The sequence below is a fragment of the Lemur catta genome, chromosome 21 (assembly GCF_020740605.2).
Source record: "Lemur catta isolate mLemCat1 chromosome 21, mLemCat1.pri, whole genome shotgun sequence".
Taxonomy (NCBI): Eukaryota; Metazoa; Chordata; class Mammalia; order Primates; family Lemuridae; genus Lemur; species Lemur catta.
Genome location: NC_059148.1, coordinates 32,104,041 through 32,113,286, shown reverse-complemented (window position 1 = coordinate 32,113,286; position 9,246 = coordinate 32,104,041). Strand labels below are relative to the sequence as shown.

Genomic DNA, 9,246 nt, shown 5'->3' with positions numbered 1-9,246 from the left:
GGTCCCAACTCAAAGCTCAGGCTTCTCCTAGGTGCTGCCCCCAGTTCGCCGAGGTCCAGTGTCAAGGACTTCGATGTGCGGGGGCTGGGATGCCACGGCTGACCTTGGGCGGCCTTGCCACCTGAGGTCAAAAGTGAGCGTGCCAGCTGTCTGTGTGTTTTTGAAGTTGGCACAGTCTCTGGCTTGTAAAAACTAGTTCCAGGAAACGGTGCATGGTTGCCGTGGCTGTTGGCTCCAGACAGCCACTCGGTAGGTCTGCTGTCCCGGTCAAGGGCGAGGAGAGGTCCCTAGGCCACTGGCGGGACGTCCTCGGAGCAGGACAGCCGGGCAGACACAGGCAGAGCCGTCGGCCTGTGGAAGAGCTTTCTGGCAACACCACTCCTCTGTCACCCTGCACGGGTTTCCCGTTTTCTTTAATGACAGTCACAATTAGTGCTTTTTAAAAACCAGTAAAATTTTATTGTGTATCTATTTCCAAAGTGGACAGAGAAATAGATCAGATATCCCAGTTAGTTCAGTTGCTTGCAGAAAATGTTCATAACCACTTCCTAGAAATCGTACTGTTTTTCCTAAATGAACAAAATATTTGACATAGATACATCATGTTTAAATATTTTAATCCATAAGCATTAAAGACTAACTAGAGGCAAACTGAGATTGAGCTGTGAGTCTGGGATAGTTTGTTGAAATGGGACATGCCCCCGGGCTGTCACCAGCCTGCACCTCCCTTGAGACCAACACAAAGGTCAAGGTCACGTCACCTCCACAGACTTGTTTCATCCCTCCCCTGTCCAAGTTCATCTGCGTGGCTGGTAAGTCCTTGTGCCCTGGAAGGCCTAGTAAAGTGGGTGGTCAGACCCAGCAGGTCAGGGGTCTGTAGCTTTGGGGTGAGAGATTGGTTTTCAAAGCAAGAACCCAGAGAAGGGAAATCTTTAATTGACAAGTACTGAGGTGACAAAGGGTTTTAAGAAACAAGAATGTATGAAGTGAAACGAGTAGTGAGCAGACGCTCGTGCCTGACGGGTTCCTGGCGGGAGCCCTGGGGCTGCCCAGAGCCGGGCCTGGCCCTGCCTGAGGTTTCACCCCCAGGGTCACCCTGGCAGGTCGCAGGAAGGTAGGGAACCATGCAAAGAGGTCAGGCTGTCTGATCCAGATCTTTCCCTTTGCAGCCTGGGCCGGAAATAAGTACCCAAATGCAGCATTTTAGATATTTCTGCCTTTCTGCCGGCCTCTTCCTCAGAAGCAGCACATAACTGCAGCGCAGCCTGTACGGGGAAGACAAAGGAAGCCACGGCCAGAGCCAGGTCTCGAGCTGAGGAGGAGGGTGGAGTTGCCGGACGGCCCTCAGGACCGGGTGATCTTGTCGGGGGGCATGAACCCGGTGTCACCAAGGGTCCTGAGCGCCACTCGGCCATTGGGTCGGATCACCAGGTGGGTGATGCTGCCGTTGTTGAGGGACAGGCGGAGCCAGCCTTCAGGAGGAAACTGCAGCGCTCTGGGAGGAAAGGAGCGAGAACACGCTGGAGCAGGGGGCTTGTTCCCAAGGTGGCCGTGGCAGGGGACGCCCGCTCCACTCGCAGGCAGGGCTGGGGTCTCAGAGCACACTCGGGGGGCCCCACGCCGGCTAAGTCTTCCCTGTCTTCCGGCCAGGGGGTCATCAATGGAAAGAGCTGCCCGGATCGATGGCAACTGACCCATCAGATAAGGGACCTACCCCAGTCTGGGACCTGCGTGTGAGTCAGAAACACGTTGGTTCTCACAAGTGCTCGTAGGTTAACTCCTGCTTTTCCTGTAACGGCGGGAGAGCAGGCAAACGGCACGACAGACCCGCTCCTAGAAACTCAGCAGCTGCTCCCCAGGAAGGGACAGTGGTGACCCACGGCCCCTGGCATTCTTCAAGCTCTTAAAAGCGCCTTTTAGGCACAATCTGTGCTTGCTGAGCAGCTCAGTGCTGCTCCCACCTCCCCAGTCAGGATCCCGCTGTCTCCCCGACTCTGCCCCACAGCACAGAGGACTGTCACGTGCCAGCTGGCGACCGTCTGGCATAGGTGAGCTCTACTCTCAAGTTCCTGACTCCTTCTGGTGGGTTGTCAGCACTGGTGTCACCCTAGTGACTGTGTCACGGAACACGTAATAACACGTTAATGTGAGTGCAGGGATCACCCTCACGGCTCATTCACGGTCACACGAGGACATGGCCGGGACAGTTCAGGGCAAGTGCTACAGCCCTGAGACCAGGCCTCCCTCCCACCAGCAGCTTGAGAATCTGGCTCCCCACATCCGAGTTTCTGGGGGTCGCTGCCCTCCACCCCTGGGTGTCCTGCCGGACCACAACCGACTGTGACAGCCACAGCTCTGGGGACAGGCCCACAGGACACGCAGGCAGAGACCCAGGTCCTGGCTTCAGACAGTGTCACCGCCCGGTTCTGTCTCGTCCTGCTACTGCCAGCTTTGTCCTCACGAGAGGAGAAACCCTCCACTACTGAAGCCCAAACACTGTCTAGGAGGCTTATGGGGACAAATTGGGCATTTAGTGCGATCTGGTCAATCCTTTTGCCTGTTTCCAACTCATAAGCGTATAACTGGCCTCGCCACCCAGGGGCCTCTGTGAGGTGGCTGATTCCAGGGCTGTGGCAGGGAAAATACAACCTGAGCCTGGAACATTCCATGGTGCCAGAGAGTGGGAGCCCCTTGAAGGAGCAGCCTGCACAGCCCGGGGAGCAAAGAGTGTCCCCGTGCCTGCACCTACAGAGGCGGGACTCGGGACACACAGGGTCACCGAGAGGCAGACACCAGAGCGATGGCTTTCCAGCCACACCACGGTGGTGCTGAAAGCAGCCCACGTAAGTCTGAAGTCGGATGTTTGCCGTCTCCTGAGATGTTTGTCAAGTGTGCCAAGTCCAGCACACACCACCTGCCCCAGGTCACCACGGTGACCCGCCAGCGTCAGGTACCTCAACTGCACTGATCTTCCCCAAAGCACGCAATCGTGAGAAACCCCAAATGACTGACTAGGACTCGTCAAGAGGGTCCCGGTTACGAAAGGCAAGACTGAGGACCCCCACGGGCTGGTGGAGCCCAGGGACAGAGATCACAGTGCCCCAGGGCCCGAGGCAGCTGGTGGGTGGCCAAGTGTCAGCTGCGGGGAAGCCGGGTGGGGGGCACCCGCCCACTCCATCGTGTTCTTGCTGCTTTCCTCTACTTCTGAGACTTGCAGGCCGAGCACAGCCCAGCCGGCCCCTACCTGCACACGATGTAGCGGATGACGTTGGCGTGACAAATGAAGATCTCGTAACTGTCCTCCTCCTGCTTGGCATCCGCCCGGTGGATGTAGTTCCGGAAGGCCGCCTCGATCCGGGCTCCGTCTTCGTAATACTGCTGGGGGCCGAGTAAGTCGTCGGTGTGCACAGGGGCAGCGCCACTGCCCGGGAGACAGCCGGGCACGCGGGCCGAGGGGCGGGGGCGGGGGCGGGGGCCGCGCCGGGGAGGTGTGTTCTTACCACAGCTTCTGGCTTCCAGTGGGACACGGGCGGGTCCGGCTCGATGGGGGCGCCCTCCCGCAGCAGGTCCGTGCTGACCTTGCAGACGCCTGGGGAGAAGCACGGGCCACCCAGTGCTGCTGTCACACACGGCTGGCGTCTCCTCCAGGGGGCTGCCCTGGCCTGCGCCGTGGCTTCGCGCTCAGGCCCCCACGCAGAGCACTCACCTGGCAGGTGCCTGCCGATGATGTCGGTGGTCTCCACCGCCCGGGTCATGGAGGAGTGGACGATTCTGTTAAACTTCAACCCCAGGCTTGCGAGTCGGAGCCCAGTTAGTTCAGCCTGCTCGCGACCTTGAAGGCGAAACACACCTTAGACTGCGTGTGCCCGGATCCCTCCTTCACTGCACAGGGAGCGACGCCCGAGGAAGCACCAAGCACCACCCTGCGTCCCTGCCCTCGTGGGGCCAGGCCTGCCTGGGGGCCCAGGCACCCAGTGAGCCGGAGCACAAGACAATCCAGCTGTTTCCAACCCCCATGTAGAAAACACACATCTGATTCCATCAAAACAACGAGCAGACCTGATGACTGTCGGAGCGTGGGTGGGCCCTGGTCACCGGGCTGCCCTCGCACCGTTCTTACTCGACTGTGACCCACTGGCCACTGAGAGCACAGGTGCCAACTCGTAAAAACTGAACATCTCAGTGTTACCAGGTTGGGCCTGGAAGCAAGTGCAAATGTGTTTTCTCACATGTGTTTTAGCAGCTGGTTGGAAACGCCCCCAGGAAGTCAGTTTCCTTTGCATGTGGTGACATCTGCTACCTGCGTCACTTTCCACTGGGGCACAGGAGCCAGAACAGCTCCGCAGGGGAGGGGCAGCGTCTGCTGGAACTCAGGCCCTTTGGCCAAATATGTGAACGAATAGGCAAGATCCCATTTTAAACATTTAAACTGGACCTCAGACCACCCTGCATTTCCTTCCCTAGGAATTCCTCCCGCAGACCCACGCACAGGCACAGAGACATGCTGGCAGCCCTGGTTACAGCCCCAAGAAACCAGCAACTGCAGTTTGTCTGCCGGGGACAGCTGGGACTTTCTGCCGCTGTCTTGTCTGTTGGACAGAACCTAACAATGCAAAGGCCAAGCAGGTCTGTAGGTGCTGAAGGGAAGGATCCTCAGCAGTAAATTAAGTCAAGAACGATGCAGGGCACGAGGCGTGGCCGTCAGTGGCCCCAGGGGGAGTACGAAGCCCCTGCTGGAACACGCACTGAACCGCATCTCCGGCAAGCAAGGCCAGTCACAATAGTTTTTAAAAGTGAAGGACATTTTTAAAAGCCTGTCTCCTGTCCAAGTTCAGCTGACCGTCACTGATAATGACAATGTCTCTGACCCAGGGTCAAGGAGGCCCAATGCCACCTTTGAGAGAGATGGCCAACGGGTCGGCGGGGCATCGAGCCCGTCACATACCCAGTGGGGTCAGCGTGCGGTCCTTTTCCAGGGAGCCGTCCACGTGGTACTGGGAGTGCCTGATGAGGAAGATGTGCCGCGTGGCCTTGGCTTTGCAGTGGTCAAGCCTGGAAGCCAGTTCTTCTTCTCCAGACTCCACGTTCCTCTTCCGCAGGTTCATCAGAGACAACGGTTCTCGCCTAATGTTGAAACACAAGATGGTATGTCCTTGTGACCTCTGTTCCCAGCTCACCTTTAAGTATTTCTGATAAGATGGTATTTCCAAATCGTCAGACTGATTGGGAAGAGCTCGGGGGAGAGGCCAGGGCCCTCGGCACTGTGCTGGAGACCAGCCTCTCAGAGCACGCTCCACTCTGTACCCCGACAGCCAGCTCCAGGCCTGTTTTGGGTGACACAAGGGTGAGCAAGACAGACAAGTGAAGCCCTGTGCAACTTATGTCCCAGTGAGGAGTGGCAGACAATCAGCAGACAACCCAGAGCACGATCAAGCACGTGGGGAACAAAACCAGGTAACAGGATAGAGCGGTGGTGGGAGGGAAGTGTCGACAGGGTGGCCAGAACGGTGTCACCGACGGGGACATTTCAGCAGACCGTAGAACCACATTGTCCACCAGCAGCCACTAACTATGTGGCTGTTTAAATTCAAAATAATTAAAATTAAATAAAACTAGAGCTCCATTTCCTCAGTCACACTAAGCACATTTAAATGCTCACTTGGGGTAGTGGCTACTGTGTTGGACGGCAGGAAAGAAACATTCCCGTTACCACAGAGTCCTATTCCAGAGCTGCGGGACGTGAAGGAACCCAGGTCAGGAGAGGCCAGGCCGGTTTCTGGTGGCTCACAGAGCTGAAGCTAGTCAGTTAAATGTGGCAGAGAATGGGAACAGCACACGTGGAACCTGCCAGGATTTGCTTAGCTGAGACAATGGTGGAAGAGGAAGTTCTGGAAAGGTGTAATGGTGCCTCAAGTGTTCTTTGGGCTGTGCCGACCTGGGGCACCCGCGTGTTCCACCACACTGGCATGTCTGCAGGGGCCAGAGGAAACATTTGGGAGCTGCAGTCCCAGAGGCAGGTTCCACGGACCACCTGAAGCCCCAGAAAAGGCTGGAGGTTTAACCAGATGAGGCTCTGGAACTTTCTAGCATGGACCTGTGGCATACAAGAGGAAAAGTGCTCCCTTTCCAGCACCTTCCTGCAGTGGCCCATGCCTTCTGTCTGCCATGAGTCCTTCCTCACCCCACAAGGTTCAATTCTCTTCTCCCAGTGTCCCCCGGTCATAAATCTAGACATGACACGCAAACACAGAACATCGGCTTGAATCAGATGACACCGGATTCAACTGTTGGTTCTACTTCAAGCAAGTTCTTTAACCCCAGAGTGAATCTGGTTCCTTAAAAAGGCCTAAGAAATTCAGAAGGTACTGATTTTTAAAAAAAAAGAATATGACTCCAGTCTATCAAGAGAAAAACATCAGACAATGCCAGTTGAGGGACCTGCTACAAAATACCTGACCAGGACTCCTCAAAACAGTCACGATCATCAAAACAAGGAAAGTCTGAGAAAATGCCACAGCCAAAAGGAGCCGAAGGAGACATGAAGACTAATTGTCATATGGGATCCTGAAACAAAGGACATTAAGTAAAAACCAATCTTTAAAAATCACAATGAAGCATGAACTTTAGTTAATAATAATGTATCAATATGGGTTCATTAATTGTGACAAACACACCATACCTGGTGTAAGATGTTAATAATAAATCAGGTGTAGGACATAAAGGGACTCTATTTTCTTTGCAACTTTTCTGCAAAGTTTATTTTTTAAAAAATTCAAGGTTAAAAAATGTATCTATGAAGCTCCTGATACAAGTACGGTAACAAGTATTATTACTAGTTCTGTGCCCCTTTTCTCACGCCAGCACGTGCAGTGAGGACCGTCCCACCATGGCCGCTTCCCGCCTCCAGAACCGCCCTATCCAACAGAGGCAGAAGGCCAGCAACAGCCGCGATTTTGAATGTTCTAGTAGCAACATTAAAAAAGAGAAACAGGTGAAATTTCGACATCACACTTTATTTGATCCAATATGCCAAACATACTATCATCTCAACACGTAATGCATATTAAAAACGTGCACTGCTTTTTTTTTTAATTTAAACTACCGTGAAATAAAACTAAGGCTACGCTTCCGCATTCACACGCGCCATTTGCAAACGATCAGGCACCACCTGTGGCCGCCGCGCGACCCGAGACGCGAGTTTCCGGCCCGGCCCCGCCCCGCCGCCCCGCCGCCCCCCGCCCCCCGCCCCGGGGGACCGAGACCCGAGAGCGAGCGCGCCCCGGGCAGAGGCGCACCTGTCCCAGTTGGGGTCCCAGACGCCGGGCCCCGGCCGCGCGCCCCCCGCCCACGCCGGCGGCTCGGCCGCGCGCGGCTCCGCGTCCCCGCCCGCGCGCGGCTTCCCCACCGCCACGGCCGAGAAGAGCACGGCGGCCGAGCCCCCGGCCAGCCCGCAGGCCGCCAGCTGCAGCACCTGCCGGAACGCCATGCCGCCCGCTCCGCGCCGGCCCGCGCAGGCGCGCTCGGCCCGGACGGCGCGCCGCGAGGGACAAGGCGAGAGCCGCTTCCGGCGGGCCTGGCGGAAGTCCCGCCTACAGGGCCGCTGGGAGCTCCCGGCCACGCCCCCCCGGGAGGAGGCGGAGCTGGGCGCCGCTCGCGGGGTTCCTGAGGGTTCGGGGCTCCTCGCCGCCGGGACCTGCCCTCGCCGTCTGCGGAAGGCCCTGGCGTCGGGCCGCCCGTTCCTGCCCGCCCTGGGCACCCCCGGAGCTTCCCGCCGTGGCACAGGTGGGGCCGGCGTCCAGGCGGGGCGGAGGCGGGAGCGAGGCGGACGCCTGGGACGGGGGCTCGAGCCGCGCCGGTTCGGCCGGGGAGCCCCGGGGAGGCGGCGGCAGTTGAGGAACGCAGAGGAGGCCGGCGCGGTGGCTCCCGCCTGTCGTCCCAGCACTGGGGGAGGCCGAGGCGGGAGGATCGCTCGAGGTCAGGAGTTCGAGACCAGCCTGAGCAAGAGCGAGACCCGGTCTCTACTAAAAATAGAAAGAAACGATTTGGGCAGCTAAAAATATATGTAGAAAAAATGAGCCGGGCGTGGTGGCGCATGCGCGTAGTCTCAGCTACCCGGGAGGCTGAGGCAGGAGGATCGCTTGAGCCCAGGAGTTGGAGGTTGCTGTGAGCGAGGCTGACGCCACGGCACTCTAGCCCGGGTGACAGAGCGAGACTCTGTCTCAAAAAAAAAAATTTTTTTTAATAAAAATAGAAACGCAGAGGAAGGACTGACAGGGTCTTACAGATAAGAACTTGGGGCTTCAGGTGAACTACAAAACCTCTAGAAGGTTTTTGTTTTTTAAAAAAAATTTTATTGTGGTACGGCACGTAGAGTTTACCATCTTAACCATTTCTAAGAGTGCAGTCCAGCCGCGTTAGGCACATTGATGTTGTCCTGCAGCCGCCACCGTGGATCTTCAGAACCTTTTCATCTTCCCGAACCGAAATTCTGTCCGCATTAAACAGTAACTCCCTATTCCCCTCCGTTCCTGGCCCACCGTTCTACTGTTAGTTCAGCTGCTCTAGGGACTTCATACAAGTGAAATCATACAGTATTTGTGCATTCGTGACTGGCTTATTGCACTTAGCATAACGTCCTCGAAGTTCCATGTTACATAGCACGTGTCAGCATTTCCTTTTAAGGTGCATAATGCTGCGCTGGACGGATAGACGACATTCTGTTTCTCCATTCACCCGCTGTCGGGCACTTGGGTTGTTTCCACCTTTGGCTGCTGTGACTGAAGCTGCTGTGAACGTAGGTGTGCAAATACCTCTTTGAGACCCTGCCTTAAATTCTTGGGTCTGTACCCAGAAGTGAGATTGCTGGACTAGATCTGCACATTTTTAAGTTGGAAAGTGACATGATATAATTTGCATTTTTACAAAATCACTTTGGAGAATTAATCGTTTCCACAGAAACAGCCACACCTCTGCTTAACCTCGGTGTCTTGAACCCGTACATTTAGGTCTGCTGCTTCTGCGGGTTGTTTACTAAATTAATACTAAAAAGATTTTTTTTTAATTTTAATCTTTTAAAAAGACAAATCCGCAAGGACATAATTGAATTCATGAGAAAAAACTACAGCAGAGAAGTTAGTTAACAAAATTTTGAAAAGCTGGAATTCAGATCTTTATTTACCTGAGAAAACTGAACACCACTTGCCTACGTGGAGGGAAACCAAGAAGCAAGTGAATCTAGAAGAGTCT

At 55.5% G+C, this 9,246-nt stretch overlaps 1 protein-coding gene and 1 long non-coding RNA gene across 3 annotated transcripts; one reads left to right on the top strand and one right to left on the bottom strand.

The window, feature by feature from the left end:
• Positions 1-433: 433 nt before the first annotated feature.
• Positions 434-7,543, bottom strand: PGAM5 (PGAM family member 5, mitochondrial serine/threonine protein phosphatase). 2 transcript variants are annotated; one of them, XM_045534081.1, is made up of 6 exons: positions 7,296-7,543; positions 4,946-5,124; positions 3,707-3,832; positions 3,501-3,589; positions 3,245-3,378; positions 434-1,495 (listed from the first exon to the last, which is right to left on the bottom strand). In XM_045534081.1, the coding sequence occupies exons 1-6, from the start codon at positions 7,484-7,486 to the stop codon at positions 1,345-1,347; spliced, it is 870 nt and encodes a 289-aa protein (XP_045390037.1). In that variant the 5' UTR covers positions 7,487-7,543; the 3' UTR covers positions 434-1,344. The 2 variants fall into 2 exon arrangements, with proteins under 2 accessions (XP_045390037.1, XP_045390038.1); XM_045534082.1 differs by having other exon boundaries at positions 3,245-3,375.
• LOC123625605 lies at positions 5,053-6,908 on the top strand. The gene is made up of 3 exons (XR_006730592.1): positions 5,053-5,145; positions 5,313-5,454; positions 6,862-6,908. It is a non-coding gene; the product is annotated as an uncharacterized LOC123625605 (long non-coding RNA).
• Positions 7,544-9,246: the final 1,703 nt, after the last annotated feature.

What these genes read in the sequence shown, in the direction of transcription:
- PGAM5 (XM_045534081.1), bottom strand. Translation starts at nt 7,486, where the DNA reads ATGGCGTTCCGGCAGGTGCTGCAGCTGGCGGCCTGCGGGCTGGCCGGG. An exon ending in ACTGGAAGCCAGAAGCTGTG is followed by an intron (nt 3,379 to 3,500) that starts GTAAGAACACAC and finishes CTCGGCCCCCAG; the next exon opens with CAGTATTACGAAGACGGAGC. An exon ending in ATCCGCTACATCGTGTGCAG is followed by an intron (nt 1,496 to 3,244) that starts GTAGGGGCCGGC and finishes CTTTCCTCCCAG; the next exon opens with AGCGCTGCAGTTTCCTCCTG.